General features: G+C 43.4%; 1 protein-coding gene across 8 annotated transcripts in view; it reads left to right on the forward strand.

Moving 5' to 3' along the window:
• Window positions 1–27018, forward strand: part of KDM4C (lysine demethylase 4C) — a 383363-nt gene that overhangs the window by 55673 nt on the left and 300672 nt on the right. For 4 of the 8 annotated variants that reach the window (XM_061629553.1, XM_061629542.1, XM_061629531.1 and 1 more), the window contains exon 9: window positions 8409–8546. The exons of 1 other annotated variant lie outside the window; for it this stretch is intronic. In XM_061629553.1, the coding sequence (XP_061485537.1) occupies window positions 8409–8546 (138 nt within the window). Of the gene's footprint in view, window positions 1–3768; window positions 4220–7927; window positions 8388–8408; window positions 8547–16122; window positions 16227–27018 lie in introns of those variants that run through there. 3 more of the 8 variants (XM_061629561.1, XM_061629570.1, XM_061629577.1) reach the window with 3 other exon arrangements.

Genomic DNA, 27018 nt, shown 5'->3' on the forward strand with positions numbered 1-27018 from the left:
TGTGGAATGTCTGGAATCACTAAAGAAATCATTACCTTCTCCAATCTTTGTCCCACATTTCTAAACGTTGCTGACTTATTATCCACTTTTAGTTTTCTCTAGTTGAAACTATTTGGTGGTTGGTTGGGGGGGGGAGGAGGAGAGACGGCTTCTCTTATCTGACAAAACAGTTTCAGTGTTGCTCCAGATGTGTAAATATTTTTGTTGCTTCAAAGAATATTACTACACTACATTCTTTAGATATACAAATAGTGGACATTTCAGACATGGAAAGGAGGATGGGTAAATTCTCACTGGATTTAAAAGGATATAATTTATGTAGCAAATGGCCACTTGGCTGCCTTTCTTACAAGGTAGAAATAGACTGAGAGGCATTTTCCTCTTAAATAATCAATGGCTGCCACCACATCATGTAACTAGACACATCACATCCTCTGGTACTTGGCATCCAGATTGGCAGTATTCTTGGGGGGAGGACTGATCTCCTAATACCCTCAAATTAACCAGGTAGATTGAGGTACCAGGCTTGTGAGTAACATCATCTTCAGCTAAAGCTCCTTGCTCAAGTTGAGGCTTCTCATTCCAGTTGAAGGAATAGAAGAAAGCCAGGAACTTCATTAATATGAAGATAAACAGTAATGTCTGTCTAATCTTACACAAATAATTTCTAAATAAGTTCAACACTTAAAGAAAGAACAGCATCACAGAAAGAATAGGATCGTTTACATGTACAGTTACATGGGTCTCTGCAGGCTGGAGCAGCAATGTTAAGGAGAAATGGAGATAAAGATGTTCTCAGACTGCTCCATTTATGATGTATTCCAGAAGGGGTCTGACTGACAGAGTGGAGAGGAGGATCAGAAAGGATCCTGGGTTGTGCCAGGTCTAGCATGGTCTATGCACATAGTCCAGGAAAGTGTCTTCAGGAAGTGTAAACATGAACATACTTTCATTCTTTGTAATGGTATCTTTTCTTGGGGACATACAGTGATTTTATTAGTCTTATCTGTGTTAGCTACCCATTTTCTCCATACTGTGCATATAAAACAAAACCCTGTAATTTAGAGCTTTCATTTTGTATTTCACAAGCTGAAGTCAGAGCAGGGTATGTTCTAGCACAGGAGAAAAGGCAAGGCTATCAAGTAGTGCAGGCAAGAGGATTCCTATTTAACATCTTCAGATTCATTTTTGCAGGAGCTGAGGAGCATTCAGCACACAGAGTTTATCATTCTGCTACTATTTTTATGTATTTAAGGTATTTATATACCACCGTTCATACAAATATATCCCAGGGCTAGGAATGTTCCAGTTTTCCATTTAAACATTTCTGATAGTTAAATATTATATGTCACCTTGTGCCACCAGAGAGCAGTCTGTACCCAACAGTAGTTCTAATTAATAGGCTTCTGTGAGAATATGAATAGAGAGAATCAGGCTGTGATCTCTTGTGGCTTGGAGTGATAGAACTGGAAACGTGCTGAACACTGATAAGCCAGTCTACGCCTACCAGGTGACAGCTGAACTGCTGGTTATTGCAATAGTGCACCTGCTAAACTGTCATCAGTGGAGGTGAGTGACAAGATAAATTTGTGAATTGTTGGCCCAGAAAATGTTCATACTTATATGCACATGCCACACTCTTAAAAAAAAACACAAAACTCCAATCATAATCTCAGCATGCACACCGATGTGCATATTCCCAGGATACAATATACAATCACTACCAATTTGTAATGAAACTATAAGGTAGCATTACATATTTTTATAAAAAAGATATACTGTTGCTCTATTTAATTTCTCTGTACCATTATTTATATGTGCACACACAAACGTATAACATAAAATGCAAACCTAGAATTACAGTATTTCCGCTCTGATCACATCTATACATATACACGCCTCCATATTGCATACATAAACTGTAAGTTCAGGCACTTACTGATATGCCCCCTCTTCTCTCATAAGCTAATTAAAAGTAAAGTTCATGTATTGGTTAGTATAACATACATTTTAATATTATTAAAAGTTTATAGTAACGCTATATAGAAATTTAACATTTTTATAATAAAAGCTAACCTTAGGGTCTTTGAATCCAGTGGCCTGGTTTGCACATCATGGTAAGCTGTAGTCTAAAATAAGCTGTGGTTTACCACAAACGACCAGTGTGCCAGCACATACTGCTCAATGGTGCCTGTTTCACTCCCTCCTTTCCTGAGCTCATTCACAGTAAGCAACAATTTATTTCAGATTGTGGTTTATCATTAAGTGCGAATGAAGCCTTTGTGCCACATCAAGTGAGGTCAGACACCCAAGTGATCAAGGTTGGAATCTCCAGGGGTTCTGGTATCTGAGGGGCCAGAGTTGGATATTGTGGCTTAGGGAAAGCACAGATCAAGTGCCAAGTGCAGCTGGCAGAAGTCAGAGACAGATAACATAGTTTAAGCAACTGAGGCAGGTCAGGGGTGAAATTCCAAAAGGCAGCAGTACGAGGGAAGGGAGCCAGACCAAAGTCAGGCATTGTCTCCTCTACTGAGGCAAGTTGCTGGCTGGCATGCATATTTTATTTATTTATTTAGACTATTTCTATACCGCTTAATATATAAAAAGCGGTGTACAGAAAAGTAAAACAACTACAAGTATTATAAAAATGCACAATAAAACTATAATATATATATAATACAAATTATTAATAAATAAATACTGACATAAATTCCTTCACACTTCCCCACTCAATATCTCTCAGCCTCTTGGCTCCCACTGAGGACTCCACCCATCCATTCAAACACACACAAATCTCCCCAAAGTCTCACCAGAAAGCTGGTTCCTGGGGGATCTCGAAGATGGCTTTTAGGACCCACGTTTTATAAGCCTGGGAACCATCTTGGATGCTGGATTTTTTCTGCTGCACGTGAATTTGTGAAGTTCTTTGCCAAACAGTCAGAACCAGTCTGCGGTTGTTGCAGCTAACCAGGGGCTATGCTCTTCCTCTACATCGGTGAGTTGCCCTGCTCCTTGGTATTCTGTCAGCCAGTATCTTGCGTTCGGCTGGAATGTGGAAGAAACACAAAGCAGCGACCTTTGTTGGCAGCCTTGCTTCCCGTCATTCACTGCCTGCCCTACAAAATCCCTTTCCCCCAATAACTCCCTCAGCTGCAGTGGTGATAGTATTGTGCATGCGCATCGTTAGTTGCTGCCGGCTTGTATGCATGTTGGGGGAAGGGGAAGAGAGAGAGAAAGCAATGGGAAAGAGTCCTGTGTGCAGCTTGTTATAGAAAAGCCTAAAGATGTAGTTATTGCTAGAGCAGAAATGAAGTCACCTGCATGTTTAATTAACTGGTTCCTGTGTGGGTGGACTGTAACCTAAGCCTGTGCTTTGAACTGCTAATGCCTGGGAGAGTGGATCCTTGTAGACCTTAAAGCTCCTTTATCTCCTTTTTGGCAGGCTCTCAAGGCATTGTATTCTGAGGCTAGGGTTTATATGTTGGGATCAACTGCTGCCTAGATGGAACTTTTTAAAGCATAGAACTCAGTCTGGAAAGCTGATTGATACAGAGCACTGGTGGCACAGGAGCTAAGGTGCTGGACTCTTGTTTGAGATAGGGGTGTGCATTGTCCCTGCGTTGAGAGCAAATTAGCGTGATTTGGGGGTCTTTCCCTCCTTCCGAGTTGAAGTGTGATGTCAATATCACCCCAAATCCTTGTGTTGCTCTGTTGAATCTGCACTCCTGTATTGTATAGCTCTGTTTTCCTGTATCTCTGTTTCTCTAGGTCAGTGATCCCTGCAAGAAGTGAGGCTGTCCAGAATGTTGCCTTTGGAGTACTGATGTATTCTCTGTCAGTGGCTACTAACCATGATGGATATTTTCTACCTCCAGTGTCAGAGGCAGAATGCCTCTGAATATCAGTTCCTGGGAATCACAAGTGGTGAGAGTGGTGTTGCAGTCAGGTTCTGCCTGCAGGCTTCTCATAGGCATTTGGTTGGCCACTGCAAGTACAGGATGCTGGATTAGATGGACCTTTCGACTGATCAGCAGGGTTCTTGTGTTCTTAGCTTTTTTTTTGTTAAAACACATCAGTGAAGGATTTGTTTTAAAACAATTAAAAGCTTCATATAAGTTCTTTTTTTTAAAAAAAACCCAACCTTCCTCTCAGTGCCAGCGTCAGGCATGAGTGGGTCCTTGGGCACCAGCCTGCCCCGGCCCATGGTGCTGTAGCCTAACACCGCCCGATATAGGTGACGTGGGGCTAATAAGCCTGCCCTGCACCCCACCCACCTCTCGTGTAGTGTGAATGATGCGCACACATAGTGTGCATACCTTCCATCAACTTAGATGGCAGTGGGGGCATCAGTCTTTTAGGGATATCCCTGCCACCATTGTGGGTGATGGCAGGCATGCGTGCATGGCATTCACACTGATGGGAGAGGTAGGTGGGGCATGTGTGTGGGCTTAGTGAAGTCTGATGTATCTGTATTAGGGGGGTGCCTGGGAGCTCCCTATCCGCAGTCTGTGGCAGGCAGGATTGCAGGACCTGACACTGCCGTGGATCACAGAATGGGAGTACCATCCCCCACCCTAATGAGGGGCCATTCAGGGGCCCCTCTGGGCCACAGGGGCCCTTGGCCGGGGCCCAACTTGGCTGCCTTCTGGCGCCAGCCCTGCTTCCTCTGATTTAAAAGCAAACAAACCCAGAGCTCTTCAAAACTCCACAAAGAACATTTTGGACACCTTCATCTTGTAAGACCTGTAATTGGGGGACGAAAACACCAGAAAGGAAAGGCTGGTGTGAAGCTCAAAGGTTTTTTAAAATATGCAAGCAGATTATACACAATTCGGCCCCCTCTTAATTATTTTAAAGTAAGAATGAGCAAGAGATAAAGCCTTGCTCTCCACCTCCAACTCCCATTATCCTGGCTCATTGGCCATACTAACTGGGACTGATGGGAGTTAGTCGGACAATATCTGGAAGACATCAAGTTCCCCACTCCTGCCTTACACCAATTTTCTGTCTTCATTTGGCATGATCAAAGCAGTATCCATGAGACCATGTTTATGCAGAAAAAGAGCAAACATTTTACTCTTGGATGTCATTAATTCACTGTGCAAAAAATGTGCAACTTCTGTATTCTAGACAGTGCCTAGTGCAGTATTTTTGCTAAATATTTGTTCCATATGTGAAGCTCAGCTAAGAAGTAACACTCTCTCTGGGCCAGTTGGGAAGATACATATCATTTATGTAATGAAATACATTTCAGAAGTCACAGTAAAAGCATGGTACCAGATGGAGCACATCCTTGTGTTATGCTCCCTATCAAGACATGCATACAGCAGGATTTAGTGAGGTTTGCCATTCTGTTGCTTTTTCAAAAATGCAATATGAACCACCCTTTTAACCAACTAAGGAGAACATGTGGTTAGCCCATCAATATTGCAATGTCTCATCATAGGTAGGGGGAGGTGAAAATAGTGGACAGTACTGTCTATGGCAACTTGACTACCAGACAGGATCAGAGTGAAGAGTGGGCTTCGAGCCATGCTGTTAAGAGGAGTTGCTGAACTGAAACTGCTAAATCTTTTTGCCGGATGCTTTATGAGAGGACTAATTCAGTCTCTATAAGAGGTAGTTTATAGAATCCAGGCCTTTGAGAGAGCTGTCCTTGATGGGCCTCAGGCTCCTTCCAACAATGATGCCATTATGTCAATAAAGTTGCTTCTCTCAGAAAACTGGTTTATTATTTGGAGCAGTACCAGAGTTTTACTACAGTCTTTTTTACGGTACTATATGCTTTGTCCCCAAAATCCATGTATTCTTCTGCAGAAATTGTACTCCTTCAAGAAAAGTTGTATTCCAATAAATAAACAATTTCTAAAATTATAGCATAGGGGTTTTTTTGAGTTACAAGGGTATGAAATGATTCTTATGTAGTTCCTCATTTCAACCACTGGCATGGAAGTTATACCATTACTGAGTTTCAAATAGCTACCTTTAGGCAAAAAACATGTTTTGCAATGGTAATACTGGTACTGGTAAATACAAAGGTTAATTCTTAAGACAGTTTTACTATAGCAGTAGTTAAATATTTGTTCTGAAAGTATGTTTAGACAACTCAGACAGATTGTGCTTATTGGTTAAGCTTAGAATGCAGAAAACGTTCCTCCGGAAAGATTCATTGCGAGACCAGAGGATCTGTCAGGGAGCCATAATGAAATGCACAATGGCTTGCTGATATGCTGATAAAGTAGGACCTCCTTGAGGTGGGGCAGGTCCGACAGACGCTAGAGAGGGAAAAATGGGAAGCTCCTATGGAAAATTGCTTGGGGGGGGTCAGGAGTGGAAGGAGGAAGAGAGGTTAGGCAACCATAAAAGAGAGAATAGGTAAATACCCAGCTTACCATGTGCTTTATGTCGAGAAATTTGCAAGATTCTTAAAAATATGGTATTACATCATGGTTGGCTCTGTCTTATTCTGTGATTGTAATTCCACCCCCTACTTACTGGCTTGTTCTGTTGCTCTGCACTACTGCAGTATTGTTTTCTCAATGATTGCTCGTTCTTGTTTAGGGAGGGTGATGGCTAATCTGTTCTCACAATGTTAAATTTATTGTACTGATAATGGTGTTTCAAAAAGGGCAATAAAATGTTCCTTCACTTGGAGTTATCCTCTTTCTTTTAGGAACTATTTTTGGCTTTTTCATAAGACAATTCCATTGTTCTTATCCCCACGTAGCCATTTTTAAGAAAATCAGCATGGCATGGGTACACACTTCACTTTAGTGCCCTCTTTATACATTCAGTAATAAACTCTCAAACACACTGTAGTAATCTGACCACTATAGGTTTAAATTTATAACTGCTTATTATTATTGGCTGGAGTATGAGTTTTCCTCAGTTTCTGCCCCGTTCTGTCTAGCAATAAACAGCCATTTTCTCAGTCTTCAATGAAATGAGTTTTATTCATATATTAAAACTGCACCAAAAATGTAAGTGAATATTTAAAGAACCTCACAGAAATGATAAATATTTAAACCTTCAAAATACGTAAACAGTTGATTAGAAGTCTTAAATCTTAAACTTAAAATCGGATAATCATGAAGAAAATGCAGGAATAACAGCCAAATCTAACTGTTAGACTTTATAGCTCAAGGGAGTCCGTTCCCACTTGGTGGCCATATCCTACGAATTACTGATAGATTTATTTATTTATTATATTTATACCCTGTCTTTCCTCCAATGAGCTCAAGGTGATGTATATGGTTCTCCCCTCCCATTTTTATCCTCCCAACAATCCGGTGAGGTAGGTTAGGCTTAGAGCCTGTGACTGGCCCAAGGTCACCCAGTGAGCTTCATGGCTGAGTGGGGGATGAAACCCTGGTCTCCCAGGTCCTAGTCTAACACTTGAACCACTACACCATACTGGGTCTACTAACCAACTCACCTAGTGGTTAAAGCTTTACTATAGTAGTAATACTTTACTTCCTTGATAAGCAAGCTTGACAGTCTTTATCACGCATTGGAATGCATGTCAGAAAAAAAATCTTGTCAAGTTTTTCTCTGTACAGATGGCCAATCAAATCTGTGGTGGAAAACGTTATCAATTGTCAGATATTGTTGTGGAATTCTAATTCTTCTAGTTGTCCCAGGAATGTTCTTTTCTTTAAGTATAGTGAGCTTTAGAGAGAATGAAATTAGGGTGGCTCGTTAAAAATTTGCATCACCAACTTACATAAAATGTGTATATGGCAACATGTATGTATAGGCACAAAGAGATAATTACTATAATTTAATTGGAAATATATATCACCATAGTGGGGAATACATCAGGTGACTTGTGTGCCTGCTCAGTCTGCTGACCAGGTGCTGCTAATGGTTGATGAGCAGTTTCAAACCTCCTTCTCACTCTTTTTATGGTTCCATATCTTTATCCTAGGCTTGGACTGGACAGCTCTCAAACAGAAGACACCTTCAAAGAGAAGACAGTCCTCCTTCAGACAGCCCTTCAAAATAGAGGGCTGTCCTCTGTAAAGAATGGCAAATGAAACTGAAATTTCCTCTCACTGGTTTCTGTGTGTTTCTGTTTCTGTATTCCTGATTTGTGTCAATTTATTCTTTTATGCAGACTAAGTCACAATATGAGTACGTAATTCAATATGTAGTTCTTTGGGACAAGGAAAAATGGCCAATTTCTTTCTTATGAACCACTTAGAAAAACCTTTGTGTAAAGATGTTTAAGGATAGATGTGAGCAAACAGACAAAGAGGCTGGTGGGTTTTTTGTTTTTTTTAAGGAAACATTGAATCAATATATCCAGTCGATGTGGCCCATGCAGATGTGTTGGTAATCCAGAACCACAGCAGAAAGGGGAAGTCTAGAGGAAGCAATACTATTAATTGCCTTTTTGGTTTTTTTAGATCACACAGGAGGCAGGAGAGTTTATGATCACTTTCCCATATGGATACCATGCAGGATTTAATCATGGTTTCAATTGTGCAGAGTCAACGAACTTTGCAACAATCAGATGGATTGACTATGGAAAAGTAGCCAAGTTGGTAAGTCAAGCATTATTAGAATAAAGCTGTACATTAGAATTTGTTAAAAAGTGAACGTGTGAATTTAGAAATACCAGCGTGGTTTTAATTGGCCCTGACTGAAAAAGAGTTGTTGAGGACTTAAAGCTTCAGGGATAATAATAGCCAGATTCTTCAAGCTTTTTCTTTGTCATTCTTTTCTATATGTTTTGGTATACTAAATTTCTCATTGTAAGAACATCACATTTAATTCAGTTAATGAAATATTCTGGCAACTTCCAAAGTGGTTCACATCTAGATTATTCTCTTTTATTAATGTTGGCATCCTGTATTCTGCATATAAGAGGTGTGGATATTCCATACCTTGGACATGAGTATACACTGTTTCATAGTATTTTGTCAGATGGTACATGCCAGGGGCGCCTACTGGTAGGAAAGGTGGATATAAATTAAATAAGTAATAAATAAATAATTATCTTAACAATGAATTTGGGGTTTTATCCAAGAAATAACAGGTTATGAATTACCTTGGGGATCCCTAGTTTTGTTGCTTGGAAAAACCAAAAACCTAATGAAGGAAAGAAACACTGGGAATATGCTGTTGACTGCTGTGACAGTAAGTGTATAATGGGCGGCTAGTAAAAAAACACAAACTGTTAAGATATCTTTGAAAAATTTCTAAGGTATTGGAATTGAACAAAATCATATAAATATTTTATTTATTTATTTATTATTATTTATTATTTTATTTATACCCCGCCCTTCCTTCCAGCAGGAGTCCAGGGAGACCAAGAGGTTTTGACATTTGTATAGATAAAATGATCAATAATTTTAGGCATTCATATTAAGTATTCTAGTGTTCATACTTGCTTCAGGCATGTTTTTTGGTGGGAACCTCTGTTGCTTCGTGTAAGCTACCAGTGAATGCTAGAGCACATCCAGCATTCCCCTGGAGGAGGAAAGAGCAGTAGTGTGTAGCCTTTCTTTCAAGGAAGCTTGCCCACCATTATAGATTTCATTGATGAACCCCAGGGTTCTCCAGAACATGGTCTGAAAACTACTGAACCGGAGTGTGGACCTCCCTTTTGTTTGCCTTACTACATTAACATCAGTCTGCCTGTGAGTTGAACATTATTGAGGTACAGCTGACCTATCTGACTTGCCCTCTGCGATTAACTCATCCGTCACCACTTTGCACCACGAATCCACGTTAGGAAGTTTCTGAGGTTTATTTTTGTTAGAAGCCAATAAGCATACAGATAAGATCACATTTTAAGATGTGAAAGAAGGGTAGATGGAACATTTTCCACAGGTAGCCTGCCATCAGATTGGGTACTACTGCCATCTAGCGTCCGAAGGCAAGAATGCACTAGAGTTAAAACCTGGGCCTCGGGCCCCTCCCACTCCAGTCTTCATTCTTGCCTTCGTCCGAGGCAGGTTAAATTGTTGGACAGAGCGATAGATAAGTCTTTATTCCTTCTTCCATTTCACCTTTTTTCACCTGTTTGTTTCCCTCCCCACGTCGGTGTTCGGAGGGTGTGCAATTTTTTCTTATTTTTTCCTAATATATTGTTCCTTATCTCTCCTTGGCGTTATTTTTTCCCTTTTTTGTTTTCCCGTTTGGGATTGTTTGGGGGTGCGTCGCTGAGGCTACTTAAGCGGCGGCTGCTGCTTTTTTGTTGGGTGGGGGTCCCGCGGCTGCGAATCCCCCCCCGCTCAGTTTCGGCTGCCTTTTCAATCCTCCTGGGGCCTTATTTCGCTGAGGCTGCGGCTCCCTCACGGGCTCTCCGCCCGTTCCTGCGCCCCAGGACAGCGTTTTTTGGTCTACGGCTGCTTTTTCAGCCCTCCTGGGGTCTTATTTAGGCGACCCTGATATCGCGGCCGCCATTTTGTTTTTTGCACTTTTAATTTTTTTTCCTTTCTGAGGTTTCTTGAGGCCCTATAAGGCAGCCTCTCGTCCTGGCTGCCCTCTCAGCCCTGTTGGGGCTTTATTTAGGCTCGGCTGCTTTTTCAGCCCTCCTGGGGTCTTATTTAGGCAACCCCGATATCGCGGCCGCCATTTTGTTTTTTGCACTTTTGAAGTTTTTTCCTTTCTGAGGCTTCTTGAGGCCCTATAAGGCAGCGTCTCGTCCCGGCTGCCCTCTCAGCCCTGTTGGGCCTTTATTTAGGCTCCCCGATATCGCGGCCGCCATTTTGTTTTTCAAGTGTTTTTTCTAAAGTATTCCTGCATGTGAGACCTGTGTCTTTAGAACGACCTAGTCTAGAGATACCACACCTTCCCCATTGTGTGTGTGTATCCCCTTATGTGCACCACTGTGTGAGGCTTAGTTTTCGTCAGTGCACTTTGGCGGTACTGCACCTTCCCCATTGTGTGCGTGTATCTAGCCCTGGCCACGCTGCGCTTTTTAAAAGCTTCCTTTTTCCTGGCAGTGTAATTGGCGGTCCCGCACCTTCCCCATTGTGTGTGTGTACCTAGCTGGTGGCCAATATTGCATCTCGACTCCCCTTTTATATTTTGGAGTCCTGATTGCTTAGTGGGGTCTTAGTACTTTATTGGTGGGCGTACACCCACTTATTTTTGGATGCCATAGTGAACCTTGTCATAGTTCTCTTGGCACCTGGCCCCTACTCTGCATCTTGCTCTATACTATTTCTAGCTCAGAACTGTCACAGCACCTTCCCCATTGTGTGTGTGATCCAGACACTGACGTGGCGGATCTGAACCCTGAGGTGCCACAAACCTCAAAAGCAGGTCGTCAGGGCATCGCCCCATCTCAACACAAACCAGCTAAACATAAGCACGCTAAAGCCTTAGCCAAGACTAAACACCTGTCTGGCCACGGGGCGCCCAAGAGGGCACGCTATGTTGCACCCCCGCTCCTGGAGAAACCTCTGCACGCAGCGGTGCCTGTGCTCTTTCAGTCTCCTTCGGAGTCTTCAGAGGAAGAGTTTGAAGGCTTCCCCAGCCAAACTCCTCGCCAATCTGACACCTCTCTTATTCGCCTGACTCCATCTGTGCAGACTCATGTGCCTCCACAGGAACATGCTGTACCCGCTCCTCCACCTGCAGGGATACAGTTGACTCCAGATTTTCTGCTACAGTTACGAGAGATGCTTGGGTGCCTATATCAACCTCAGCCTCTACCACATGTATCCCCTCAGCCACAAGTTTCGTGGCAGCCCACCTCTGCAAGACAACTTGGCTGCCATGATGATGCCCCGCTACCCTCACCTAACCCATTTGATGTGGTCAGGGGCAGAGTGGGCGTGGAACCCTCACAGATGGATGACTACTTAAACTTCTTCCAGGCTGACCCTGATGAATGGAGTGGGGAATCTGACCCAGATGAGGACTACTCTTACCGCCTTTTCAACCCGGCGGACTTCATTCCTGTGTCTCGCAGAGTAATGGACACCCTCGGCATTCAACCAGAAAAAACACTACCGGTTGCTCCTCCAGTGAGGGGTGCCAGAGTTCTCAAGTCGCCTAGATCAGTGGATCATTTTATCCCTGTGCCAGATCCTATTAACAAGCTGGCCAGAGAAGAATGGGCCCGCCCTCTACGTCCGCGCCGTTCCTCCACTTTGGCCAACAAGATGTATACCCTGGCCCCGGACTTCATGTCATTCCTGAACGTCCCGGGAGTGGACCAACCCATCTCCAATCTCGTGTCTCTGTCTCTCCTCCCAAAAGAAGGAGACTCCCAGTTCAAGGATCCCTCGGAGAGGCGGCTCGACTTTGTCCTCCGAAAGATCCACGAGGCATCCGCTCATTCCATCCGGGCCTCTGCTGCCGCCTCCATATTCTCACGGGCCTCCATGATGTGGCTAGATGACCTTCTGGACGACCCTAACCCGGATCCCGCCAAGCTACGGAAGGGTCTACTCAGGGTACACAAGGCTGCTGCATTTGTGGCTGATGCCACGTTAGACGCAACCCACCAAGGTGCACGGGCTCTGGCAGCTGGAATTGTAGCTCGTCGAACCCTATGGCTTCAACATTGGGACGCTGACTCTACCGCCAGAACTAACTTGTCCATGGCTCCATACTCGGGCGCTATGCTCTTTGGCGATGACGCATTTAAAGCTGTTCTGGTCGATCCCAAGAACAATCGTAAGCCTGCCTTAGCCACAGTCAGAAGAGACGACCGCAGACCATTTTGGCAGTTTACTCCTTACCGCTCCTTTCAGCCCTTTCGGAGAGGACGACCTGGTGGACGAGGACGGGATACCAGGCCTACAGATTTCCGTCCCCCCAAGGCACCCTGGCCCAGACAATGTTTCCAGCCCAGAGCCCAATACCAAGGCAGGCAAGCCACTTCAGCCTTTTACGGCAGAGGAGCCTGTCAGCGCAGGCAGTTCTGACACCTTTCCCATTGGAGGCAGACTCTCCCTCTTCTCCAGCTCCTGGCTCTCTCTGACACAAATCTCTTGGGTCAGGGTCATCTTCACCCAGGGGTACAACATAGAGTTTTGGAGGGAACCCCCGGACAGATTTTGCCTCTCCCCCGTCTCCAAGTCACGCAGGGTGGCTATGCAGGATGCCCTACGCCATCTTCTAAACATAGCTGCTATAGAGACAGTAACTCCATCCGAAAGGCTGCAAGGCGTGTACTCCGTCCTCTTCACGGTCCCCAAGCGAGATTCCTCATGGAGGGCGGTCCTAGACCTCAGGTTTCTCAACCGCTTTGTCAAGTACCGCCGCTTCAAGATGGAGGCACTGGAGTCTATTGTGGAAGCTCTACAACCGGGGGATTTCCTAGCGTCCATCGACCTGAAGGACGCGTATTTACACATTCCAATTTGCCCGGATCACAGAAGATTCCTGAGATTCACACTAGGCCACCACCATTTCCAATACCGTGCCATGCCATGCGGCCTCTCCTCGGCTCCTCGAGTATTCACCAAGGTGATGGCCACCATGGTGGCATCTCTTCGCCTACAGGGGGTTCACATCTACTCCTATCTCGACGACCTCCTCCTTCGAGCATGCTCTCAGGACTTGGCCCACAGACAACTCCAGTTCACCCTAGAAACTCTAGAATCTCACGGCTGGCTGATCAATGCCGAAAACAGTCACTTGCAACCAACCCAGCGCCTCCAGCACCTGGGGGCTATACTGGACATGTCGTTAGCCATGTTTTTTCTGTCTCCGGACTGCATCGCCTCCATCACAGCCATGGCAACTTTACTGATACATCACCCAAGGGCAGATATCATGCTCCTGGCACAGCTTCTCGGGTCAATGATTTCCACAATTCACATCGTCCCGTGGGCTCGACATCACTCGAAACCTCTACAATGGGCCCTCCTACCTTTTCAGGCGGACATTGCCAAGTCCAACCATCGGGTGATTCCGCTGGACTCATCGTTGAGAGTCTCTTTCCGCTGGTGGGTAACGACAACACACCTCAGCAACGGGACACCCTTTCGGGACCCAGCCAGAGACTTAATCACCACCGATGCCAGTCTGTCGGGCTGGGGAGCCCATTGCAACTCCACCTTTGTTCAGGGCGTGTGGTCAACACAGGACCTAAATCACAACATAAACTGGCTGGAGCTCAGGGCTGCTCATCTGGCCCTTCGGCACTTCCAACCACTGTTCTCTCTACAGCACGTGCTCATCCGTACGGACAACGTTTGCGTGAAATCTCATATCAACAGACGGGGGTACCAGGTCCAGGAGTCTTCAGGAAGAGGCGACCCAAATCTTCGACTGGGCTGAGAACCATCTATTGTCGTTATGAGCAGAACATCTCAGTGGGGTTCTAAACGTGACCGCCGATTGGCTCAGCAGGCAGCAGATCAACCCGGGAGAATGGAAGCTTCACCCGGCAGTGTTCCATCTCCTTCAGCTCCGGTTCGGCCCCCTCTCGGTGGACCTCTTCGCTTCCAGCCACAACTGCCAGCTACCTCGTTACTTCTTGAGATACCTAGAGCCGATGGCGGAAGCAGTGGATGCGCTGATAGCGCCATGGCCAGACGGGCTTCTTTATGCCTTTCCTCCGATATCCCTCCTGGGCAGGACGCTGACGAAACTCCGACACGAAGGAACTCGGATCCTCCTGATAGCACCATATTGGCCTCGCAGACCTTGGTTCTCGGACCTTCTCTCAATGGCGGTTGTGGATCCCTGGACCCTCCCGGTCAGGCCGGATCTTCTCACCCAGGGACCAGTTCGGCATCCAGACCCGACCTGGCTGAGCCTGACAGCCTGGCTTTTGAACGGACGCAGTTGAATACGGCTGGTCTTTCTCAGGGGGTGATAGACACTATCTTAGCTTCAAGACGACTGTCAACTACTCGCATTGATCAGAGTACTTGGCGTGCCTTCTCCAACTGGTGCACCTCCAAAGGCTTTCCGGCATCTCACGCCACTGTACAACATCTTCTACAGTTCCTATACAGAGGTCTGACATTGGGACTGCGACTGAACACTCTGCGTCGCCATGCCTCCACCATATCTTCGATCTTGTCCGTCTCCTCATCGGCCGCCCCCCTGGGAGCTCACCTGCTCATCAAACGTTTTTTAAGAGGGGCTGCCCGCCTTTCTCCGCCTGTACGACACCACTTTCCTTCCTGGAACCTCTCTAAGGTCTTGCAAGCCTTACAGCGTCCTCCATTTGAACCCCTTGCTTCAGTACCCCTCAGACTGTTATCTTACAAAGTCCTTTTTCTTGTTGCTATTACTTCTGCAAGATGAATTTTGGAGCTACACGCCTTATCATCGGCCCGTCACCTCTGCGTGTTTCATAAGGACTCAGTAATTCTGAGGGTTGACCCATCCTTCTGTTCAAAGGTCAATTCAGTATTCCACTGTGGCCAGGATATTGTACTTCCATCATTCTGCCCAAAGCCGGTCCATTCCCTCAAAAAGGCCTGGCATTCGCTGGATGTTAGGAGAGCACTCAAGGTTTACCTCTCTCGCACCCAAGACATCAGGCAGACAGAAGCATTATTTGTATCCTTTCACCCTAGGTCTTTGGGAAAAAAGGTTTCTAAATCCACTTTGTCCTGTTGGCTACGAGCCTGTATTTCTCTCGCATATCAGTCCCTTGATCTGCCAGTGCCGTCTAACGTCACGGCTCATTCCACCAGGTCAGCTGCCGCTACGGCGGCATTCCTAACTAATGCTCCTCTTGCTGACATATGTAGGGCGGCGGTATGGGCTACCCCTAACTCCTTCGTGAAGCATTATAAGATTGATCGCTATGCTTCGGCTGACGCCTCCTTCGGGAGACGTGTCCTTCAACATGTCCTTTCTGATTCGTAAGCTGTTTGTAGTCCCTCCCTATTAAGGGGCTGCGTTGGTACATCCCAATCTGATGGCAGGCTACCTGTGGAAAATGGTACATTGGATTCACCTGAAGGGTGATTTTCACAGGTACACCTGCCATCACGTCCCTCCCTTGTGGGGGATTTCTGGATGATTTGTTCCATTTTTTATGTTTTATATGCTAGAAGTTTAGTGCTCTGTCATGTTCTCTCTTAGTTAAAACCTGTATTTTCGGCTGCAAGTTTCTATGGTGTTTCCTGTTCCGGTTTCGTTCCTCTGTTTTCCTTGCTGCTGGGGCCTTTGGCTTTTTGTTCCTTTTAGATATACCACTTCGGACTCGTCGTAAATGAAGACTGGAGTGGGAGGGGCCCGAGGCCCAGGTTTTAACTCTAGTGCATCTTGCCTTCGGACGCTAGATGGCAGTAGTACCCAATCTGATGGCAGGCGTACCTGTGAAAATCAGCCTTCAGGTGAGTCCAATGGACCATTTTCTCAGACGTCTGTAGATTTTGTTATTTACCCAATGCAGCTTATATTCAGCTTAGTTGGCTGGAACAGTGTCTTTCTATGGACAACGTTTTGTAGTTACTTTAACCGAGTACATTTTGTGAATGTTGCTAAAACAGATGAACCAGTGACAATTACTTTATGTGTTTTGCTGGGGTCTCCTTTAATTTGTGCCAAGCCTGCAATATTTATGCTGAACTAGGAGTTATATGCAGACATTAAAACTGCTGAACATAAATGTTTACATACTGTTTTGATTACCCCCCCCCATTCTTAGCAAATGAAGATTTCCTTAGAAGTGATTCCATTTAAAAAATACTTCAATCTGAAAGTAAACTGGTATGTTTTTCTGTGGCCAAGATTCTCACTGCATAAGTACAAAAAGAAACATTCTGGATAATTAGTATTGCATGACCTACTCACAACTTTAAGCTGTTGGCTGTTTGCTTCATGTATGTCCATGATCAGCAACTAGTTTTTAACAGGGGCCTACTGAAGTATTCAAGGATTAGAGTGCCAGCAAAATTAGCCCCACTCACTGATTTACTCCCAAACTATGAGATTGCCAAAAGACTATTCATTGGCTTTAGCAGAACTTTAACAGAGCTTTTCCTTTAGGCACCTTAGCTGCTTGCTACTCTTTGCCTCAGGCAGGTGGGTGAGAGCAGCTGAGGAGCATGGGAAGAAGCCTGGCAGAGCATCTGTTTCTGTTCATCTTGAGCAGACTGAAGAGCCATTTGTTAGTATCTTGAAGTTCATATCATACTTTGTGTTGCCATTTGCTGAGCATTTGTGCCAATTCTGTACTCAGGAGTCAAAGAATGTCAGTGGTCTATTTTAGGAATCTGTACTATTTTGCTGTGTCTGTCTGCCTGTGTCAGAACTAGCTGTTTTCTCAACTCTAGACATGGCAGTATTTTTATTACTCTTAGTTCAGTTGTGACCCTATGAGCAAAAACCCTGCTAGTTAACTCAAACCAATATGTGGAATTCAGCCCCCATTCTTTATGGCTTCTTGGCATGCCTGTGTCAGACGTACTAGATCACAGTGCTGAAATGATGGAAAACCACAAATGGCAGAATCTCCCTTTACGAGCTGTTAAAGTTACAGTAGATATTTCATGGTCTCAACTATATACCTAGCAATCTTATGGCCTAGCAACCCTACAGTCCTTCCTGAGGAGGACCATAATTCAGGGACCAGAGTACATGCTCTGTATGCAGAAGGTACCAGGTTAATTCCCATCATCTGCAATTAAAAATGATTATGTAGCAAGTGATAGGAAAAATATTTGAGACCTAGAGAGCTGCTGCTGCTAGTTCAGGCTGGATGGACGAATAGACAGATCTGGTACAAGGCAGCTTTCTGTGTCCTATTAGTTTCCTGCCCCATAGCTTCCAGCCTCCCAACCTCTACTGTCTATGTCTTCTTTTCTGCAAAGTACACAGTCCTTCCTGTCCATAGACCTTATGTAAGGCTAAGGTGGTACCCAATCAATATTTTCTCTTAGCTCTTCCTCTCTTTCCCTCCATGCACATTGTCTCTCTAGGGACAAGCTTTTCAGCTTGCTGCCTGTAATATCCCTCTGCTTTTAACTGCTATGTCCATTTTGCTAGAGATTATTAGGAACTTTAAATGTTGCAGATAGCGTCACTGCAACAGTTTATAATATAACATAAGCTATGTTATATGAATGCACCATGGCTTACGACAGGACTCTCTTCCAAGTTGTTGGAACAGAGCGGGGCAGGGGATATGTAGGGAAGTGTGATGGAATTTGCTGTGTTAGTCTATTTACTTGTTAATAATTTGTATTAAGTATGAGTTATTTGTATTGCGGTTTTATTGTGTACTTTTTATAATACTACTTGTGGGATTTTTTTGTACACCGCTTAGAGATATTTTTATATATTAAGCAGTATAGAAATAGTCTAAACAAACAAATAAATAATATGCTATACCATTGTCATTCCTGCAGTCTTCATTCTTTATTGGCTAATTAATTAAAAGAGGCATTTCTCAAGTGCTGTTGATGTCTACGGTAAAAAAAAAATACCGATGGAATTTTTTCCATTGTATGAGCACACTTTCAATTAAATTTATGTAAAACCTACTAAAAGAAGCCCTCTCTAGGATGCACACCTTAACGTGGTGAGGGGGTTTGAGAGTGTTGAAGAAGCTAAGAGCAATGCCATCAGGAGTCTAGACCAAGAGGCTAGACTCCTAGCAGGGGCACCCAAGGCGGAATGGTCAAAGCTGAGACACCAGACTAAGATGCATCCAAACTCAGAGGAAGGCAATGGTAAAACCACCCCTGAATATATCTTACCACGAAATCCCTATGAACAGAGTATCCAAAAAGCAACACGAGATGGTGTTGGAAGATGAGACCCCCAGGTCAGAAGGCACTCACCGAGCTGTTGAGGAAGAACAAAGGACAAGTACAAGTAGCGCTGTGACTAATGATGCAGCTGGGTCAAGCTGAAAGGAAGCCGAGAGGCTGATGTGCACAGATGCCAAAGGAGAGTCTGGAGTTGTACGCTGCACACAATAGGAACATGGAATGTGAGAAGCATGAACCAGGGAAAGTTAGAAATTGTCAAGCAAGAAATGGAACATATCAACATTACAATACTTGGCACAAGTGAATTAAAATGGATGGGAACAGGCCATTTTCAATCAGGCAACTACAAAATATTTTATGCAGGAAATGAGAAATTAAGAAGAAACGGGGTTGCTTTAATAGTGAGAAGTGATGTAGCAAAAGCAATTAGGAGCTACAGCACAAGGTCTGAGTGAGCTATATCAATGAGAGTAAACAGGAATCCTATTAACATAACCTTCATCCAAGTTTATGCTCCAACGGCAAACTCAGAAGAAGAGGAGTTGGAGAGATTTAACGCAGAAGTACAGGAGAAAATTGATCACACACCAAAACAAGATGTGCTGATAATCATGGGAAACTGGAATGTGAAAGTAGGGAACAGAGAAGAACTAGGAATTGTGGGGAAATGGGGCTTAGGAGATAGAAATGAAGCAGGAGACTTACTGAATTCTGTGAAGCCAATAATTTGTTTCTTGCAAACACATTTTTTGAACAACTGAAAAGATGACCGTACACATGGACATCACCAAATGGTCAATATAGGGATCAAATTGATTATATAATTGGTAGCAGAAGATGGAGAAGTTCCATACTTTCGGCAAAAACAAGATCAGGAGCAGACTACGGTACAGATCATGAACTGGTCGTATCGAAAATCAGCTAAAGAAGAACAACAAAGCAATCACAATGCCAAAATACAAGTTAAATAACATCCCAGAAGCATATAAAGATCAAATAAGGAACAGGTTTGAGGCTTTAAACTTAGTTGACAGAGAACCAGAAGAACTATGGAATGAAGTCAAAGACATTATCAGGGAAGAATGCAAAAAGACAATAACTCTAGTTAAAAACAAAGACCACAGTGGATGACTGATGAAACCCTTAAAAAGGTTAAAGAGAGAAGGAAAGCAAAAGCAAAAGGAGATAGAAAAATGGTCAGAACTCTAAATGCACCAATACAGCGACTAGTACGTAGGGACAAAGAGTACTATTACAATAGTTATTGTATAGAAATAGAAGAGGACAACAAAAAGGGTAGAACAAGAGCCGTGTTCCAGAAGATTAGAGAAATGAAAGGGAAATTTAAACCAAGAGTAGGGATGTTGAATAATCAACAGGGGAACACACTGACTGACCGAGATAAAATAAAAGGAAGATGGAAGCAATACACTGAAGAACTCTATAAAAGAGATGCCAGGATGACAGATTCATTCATGGAGGAACCGTATGATGAAGAACCAGAAATTTTAGAATGTGAGGTGAAAGCTGCTCTTAAAATCCTTGGAAGAAACAAATCACCAGGAACAGATGGCATACCAATAGAGTTGCTACAAGCTACTGAGTCTGAAACTGTCCAACTTTTGACTAAAATCTGTCAAGAAGTATGGAAAACTAAACAATGGCCCACAGACTGGAAGCGTTCCATATACATCCTAATTCCAAAGAAAGGGGATCCCAGGGAATGCGGTAATTATTGAACTATTGCCTTAATATCCCATGCAAGTAAAGTAATGCTCAAAATTCTACTACAAAGACTCTTACCATACATGGAGTGAGAAACACCAGATGTCCAAGCTGGATTTAGAAAAGGAAGAGGCACCAGTAGTCATATCGCAAACATACGTTGGATAATGGAACGGACCAAGGAATTTCCGAAGGAAATCACCCTGTATTTTATAGATTACAGCAAAGCCTTTGACTGTGTAGATCATGAAAAACTATGGAATGCTCTAAAGGAAATGGGGGTGCCACAGCATCTGATTGTCCTGATGCGCTACCTATACTGTGGACAAGAGGCTACTGTAAGGACAGAATATGGAGAAACCGATTGGTTCCCCATCGGAAAGGGTGTGGGACAGGGGTGTATTTTATCACCCTATTTATTTAATCTATACGTAGAACATATCATACGGAAAGCAGGATTGGACGAAAATGACGGAGGTGTGAAAATTGGAGGAAGAAATATCAATAATTAAGATATGCATATGATACCATACTATTAGCAGAAACCAGTAATGATTTGAAACGAATGCTGATGAAAGTTAAAGAGGAAAGCACAAAAGCAGAACTACAGCTGAACGTCAAAAAGACTAAAGTAATGACAACAGAAGATTTATGTAACTTTAAAGTTGACAACGAGGACATTGAACTTGCCAAGGATTATCAATATCTCGGTACAGTCATTAACCAAAATGGAGACAATAGTCAAGAAATCAGAAGAAGGCTAGGACTGGGGAGGGCAGCTATGAGAGAACTAGAAAAGGTCTTCAAATGCAAAGATGTATCACTAAACACTAAAGTCAGGATCATTCAGACCATGGTATTCCCGATCTCTATGTATGGATGTGAAAGCTGGACAGTGAAAAAAGCTGATAAGAGAAAAATCAACTAATTTGAAATGTGGTGTTGGAGGAGAGCTTTGCGCATACCATGGACTGCGAAAAAGACAAATAATTGGGTGTTAGAACAAATTAAACCAGAACTACCATTAGAAGCTAAAATAATGAAACCATGGTTATCATACTTTGGACACCTCATGAGAAGACATGATTCATTAGAAAATACAATCATTCTGGGAGAAACAGAAGGGAGTAGAGAAAGAGGAAGGCCAAAGAAGAGATGGATCGATTCCATAAAGGAAGCCACAAACCTGAACTTACAAGATCTGAACAGGGTGGTTCACGACAGATGCTGTTGGAGATCGCTGATATATAGGGTTGCCATAAGTCGTAATTGACTTGAAGGCATATAAGAAAACTAAAAGAAGCACACAATCCATTTCTTACTGCAATGGAAAGGTCAATAGGTGATACGCTAAGAAGCTTGATAATGAATCATGATTTGTCTTCTCTCCAAATGTCAATAACTGGAGTTAGAAAGTATGTGATAGAAAATTCAGGACATTTTTCTTCTTTTTCCTCTCTGAATATTTTTCTCATAATTGCTATGTATTAAGATAAAACTTAGCCAGTGCCAGTCCTAGGAACAATAATTTTTTTTTTAAAAAAAATCCTGTCTTTCTCTTATTTTGTCTGAAGCCAGCAGAGGCATTTGTGGAGGGAGGTGATATGTTTTATGGCAAAAATACAAATAATGACCTAAGAGACATACCTTGTAGATTTTATTTTCAAGATGGGATTTCAAATGGTTGCACATTTAAACTGCTTACCTTGCCGTTGATTTCTTATTCACTCTTACAACAAACATGTAAAAAAATCTACTGATCCTGATTTTCCTTTTCAATAAGAAATGTAATAATTTTAATATTATGATATCACAATAATCCTATAGTATACTTGGGACTTTTTAGTGAGGTGTTTCAAACGCTTGGAGGATGAAAAAATACCTCAGTTTTATTATATATTTAAAGAAAGGCAAAGAAGAAAATAAAGATTGGGATACGCATCAGGTAATTCTGAAATTTGACTGAAGTCTTTTTTTTGTATGTTACTTCTTAATGTAAACATTGTCCTTCAAAACAAGATTTTTTTGTCTTTGTCCAGTAAAAATAGTCACAAAGAACTGTGACCAAAAATAAAAATAGTTGCTAGCAAAACTATTCCACAAAGCTTTTGCAGGAATTCACACTGTGCTGTAATAGGCAAGATATTGCACAGGCTCTTAGCAAGTGTAAGAATCTATTTGGAATTAGTTTCACTTTTTTCTGCACAACACACTAGTGTAAGTTGTAAAACACCTCTCCTGTGATTGGAAGACATCTTCTATAGGGAGATGGTCATCTTTAGATCTAACCTATTTTTATTGATCAGTGCCAAACATTGCCAGGATATGTGTATGTAAAAAAATCAGTTGATGAAGGCTCAAAGAAGGGAGGAGAGAGCCATATGCACAGCAGGAACTGTTTTCACTTTTTGTGGCAACAGTTCCCAATTTCCTATTGTTCTTTAGGCAAGCCTTGTAGACTATGTGAACTATTGAAGGCAAAACACTGTCTTGGATGTTGGGAAAGAAATACAGACACATTTCTCTCTTTGGTTTTTAATTGTTTTCATTTTTCACATTGATTACTAATGGGTGAGCTAATCATCTATCGCTTCTTGAAATTTCAGCCATTGATAATCAGTGTGAAAAATCAAGAAAAATTAAAAATCACAGAGATAAATTGAACTTATTGTGGTAATATGTTTGCTCTACTACTTGGAGCCACTTTTATTTGTTAATGTTCAAAACCCCTAGAGTTAATGCCATTACTACCAGAGCTCAGTAACTTACAGATAATTTGGCATGGTGATACTGTGGTGCTTGTTTTGTTGTCTGATCTTGACGTGAATGCAAATTACAGTGTCTTAACAGTACACTGTACTGAGATATTGGTAATCCTTGACACGTTCAATGTCCTTGTTGTAAACTTTAAAGTTACACTGTGTGAGGAGCACCTGCACCTGATTTTTGGCATTCTATAGAATTGGTGCCAGTAGACTCTAGCCATAAATTTTATGTTAATTAAAACCTTAGTGAAAACAGCATAAAGTGACGAACTGAATGAATCAAAAGGTGGTGATTTTTAATATGAAGGACTAAAAAGGAGAACAATATATGTCACATCTATTGCCGTCATTTTAACCGTAACACCCAAGGCTAAAAGGAGATAATTTATCCGTGTTCCAGCTATGTACACAAAATTAATCACAGATTGCAGTGGGGCAAAAATGCAGATGACTGTGTACAGGATTACATCCTCAGTGCTTCCAGTTCATTGAAACCTAGAGAACTCCTTCCCCATGCTCCTCTGCCAAATCTCATATTGTTGGCCTTTTTCTTATATAAATGTATCACAACGGAAAGAGTGTTTAAAACTGCTATGGAGCATAGTATGCTTTATGGGTACTTCAAAAAGGCCTCCCTCCCCCTCATGATGATCTCATATTGAACTGACTAGGACCTCAAGGAAGATGTTTGGCAGTCTTTTCTTCTGAAATTACAGTAGCCAAAATGATTAGCTCATTTTGTGAGATGTAGTCCATAATTGCTCATGCATATTCTGTGGCCCTAGCCGCTTAGAGACCTTTGTTGTGCAGATAGGTTAGATCAAAGTGCTGGCCTGCAGGTTGTATTTCATTTTTTCCCCTTTGGTGGGATGAAGTGCAGTTGTTTTGATGTTAGCTTGATGGATTTGTTTGCCACTGCATTCATTAGCTTCACATCAGAAAACTGACAGGCTGTTAAATGAAACTTTGACTTAGATTTTCGGCTTGACTGTTTGGAGACGTTTGTGACGATATTTTCTGTTTCTGCTGCAGCCTCAAGCACCTAGGACTATCTCTAAAGGGAGGAAAAGTTATTTATTATGCTGATTTTTTTGACTTAAAAAATTGCCTTGAGGACAGCCACATCTTGCCTGCTTCATCTAAATAAAAGATGGTATTTGTACTACTATACTTATATTTGAATAGGGAAACAAATATGCCTGGAATTTTGACAGACTAAAAAGAGTGATACAGAAACAGGCAGCATTAGATATTTGCATTTGAAAAGGCATAACATTGGACCAGATGCAATCACCACTGAAGCCAAGAAACATTTAAAAGTCTATACTGTTTCATAGATTTATTACAAAGCTATTTTTAACATATGCTGCCCATATATTTATCACAAGTATATTTAGAACTGAAACAAGAAACACCAAAGTCCATTTACTAATTGTCATCAGATCTTGTTACAATCAAATCACTGGAATGCACAAATGGCAAAGGGACATCTCAACTGTAGAATTCCTTATCACCTTTTTCATATATGCTCTAAAGTAAAGTATCCGGAAGTCAGATTGGCTCTTGTGGACTTTGAACAGCAAGGTTTTACAAATCCAGCATGGTTTAGGTAATTTTTAAAAAAACTGAACATCAGAGATTAGAATGTTCTTGTGTATCAAATAAAACTTATATTTACTGAAGGCATTCATGGTTATAAAATCAGCAGCAGCTTGAATGTTTGTGGCTGCTGATTTTATAGCCATGAATACCTTTAGTAAATAACTTTTATTTGATACACAAGAACATTCTATTGTAGTTGAGGGGTGAAATAAAACACAGAGACGTCAGCTTGGGTTGAACAAGGGCCACTTTATTTAAATTATAGTAAACAAAACCCAATTTAAAGTGACCTGCAGAGGGAAACCTAGGTGCGGGAACTGTCTATAAGCAAGTAGCTTGCCATACAGCTCTCGGGCGACCAGCCCCTGCTGGGGCAAGGGCAAGCCCATCTGCTTACCCTTTACCCCGGCCACACCTTGTAGGTGAGTAGGGGGGCCTTCCCACGTCATCCCCACCCGGGGCCGTATAACCCCTGCGTAGATGAGGATAAGTTGGCCCCAGAAGCAGCCCATATCCTGCCCTCGAGCCGTAAAGCCCTGAGAGACAGGCCTCTGGAACTGCCAATCACCTCCAAAGGTGCCTAAGGGGGCCACCTAGCTGTCCTTACCTATTTCCCTTCCCGCACCTTCCCGCCACAAAAGGGGGACAAATCTCTATTTAGTCCCCCTTTACCCCACTGCCAAACGTATCTCGCAGACACCCCTGCAGGTCACCCAAAATAAGTCATTACCTGCATGAGACAGGTGAACGCCATTGGCCCTGTACAGTTCACCCTTCCAGTGCTGAATGCAGGGATGCGGAATGGCCAACCCCCCCTGCCCAAGAAGAGCCCACCGAATTTGCCGGTTGACCTTCTTCCATGCATGATCAATTCCAGCTGGATCCTATATGCCGTGCCATGTCTGACCACATCAGACGCACCAAAGGCCAACGCTGCCTTATCACTTGCATGTCCTTACATGCCTGTACGCTGAGGGCCTTGCCCTGCTTCACGCCGCGGTCATTACCACCGAGGTGGATGACCATTGCCTGCGGAAATATCCGCACCACACCTTGCTGGAACAGAGCGGGTAGGAGCCACTCCCCATGCATTCCTTGCCGGTCCAGCCACTGCACAACAGCACCTCTACTGAGGCCCAACTGCGAGCCCATGCTCGAATTCGCTGCCCTCCAGGTTGCCCGGAAGACCATGCTGTGGCCGCATATTAGGATGTGCATCTGCTCTATCCCTGTCCAGCAACCTGTGAAAACAATGAAGATTGTGAAGCCGCTACATTCCCTTGCCCTCTAAAAGTGGGGAATATAGCCCTTGTACGCATCAGAGGACCAAAGTCCCACGCCCTGCACCAGTGCCTGTGGGAAACTAAACTGTAAGGTGTCGTACCTCAGCCCCTACAATGCTCGTTTGTGAGGCTGCCGCATCCCCCTGCCCTCTAAAAGGGGGGAATATAGCCATTATATGCATCAGAGGCCCAAAGTCCCATGTCCTGTACCAGTGCCGGGAGGAAACCAAAAACCTGCTGCCATAGAAGCAGCTCCCATTTTAATTGAATAGGTTCCAGACTGGAAGGGGTCATACCCCAGCCCCTGCAATGCTTGTTTCGTTAACGCCAAAACTGGTATTGTTGACCCAGACAGGCATATATGGCCTATAGCTAGGGGGTCCAGATTAGCCTGGGTGAATAAATATCCTTCGGCAGAGATTGGGTGCTGAGGCAAGGTCAACCGTACGTGCCTTCCCTTACACCTCTGGTCCGTTCTAGACCTTCCACGTTGAGCAAGCATAACCCCCCCTCCCTGGAAACATCAAAACTGGAGGGCATGTCGAGAGAGGTCTCACGTAGAGCCAGCCACCACCTCTTTTCTCCTGAAAGCCCCAAAACAGTGTATGAGCCACTGCCTGGAATAGCTTGGGTCTTAACTGAAGGAACAGACCGTTTCCCACTGGTCCACTACACCCATAAAATGTCCAGCGAGAAGGGTCGATGGGGATAGGGAAAAAACTGCCAGCCTGGCTAAGAAAGCTTACCTCGATGTGTTCACACTGCCATGCCCCTTCTCCTGCCGTGCTGTCTATCAGGAATATCAGCAGGTGACTCACCAGAAAGGCCACTCTGGCATATAGCCCTTGCCGGCCCAGAATTCCTGAATACCTGTTTTCTTGAAGCTGGCGAGCATGCTGGGGGCAATGTAACCCATTGAATCCAAGGGAATTCCAGTGCGCAGCTCACGGGATTAGCCTCCCTTCACACTGCCCCTGCTGCCCTATTCTG

This window comes from Rhineura floridana, chromosome 1 (assembly GCF_030035675.1).
Source record: "Rhineura floridana isolate rRhiFlo1 chromosome 1, rRhiFlo1.hap2, whole genome shotgun sequence".
In the NCBI taxonomy this organism is placed as follows: domain Eukaryota; kingdom Metazoa; phylum Chordata; class Lepidosauria; order Squamata; family Rhineuridae; genus Rhineura; species Rhineura floridana.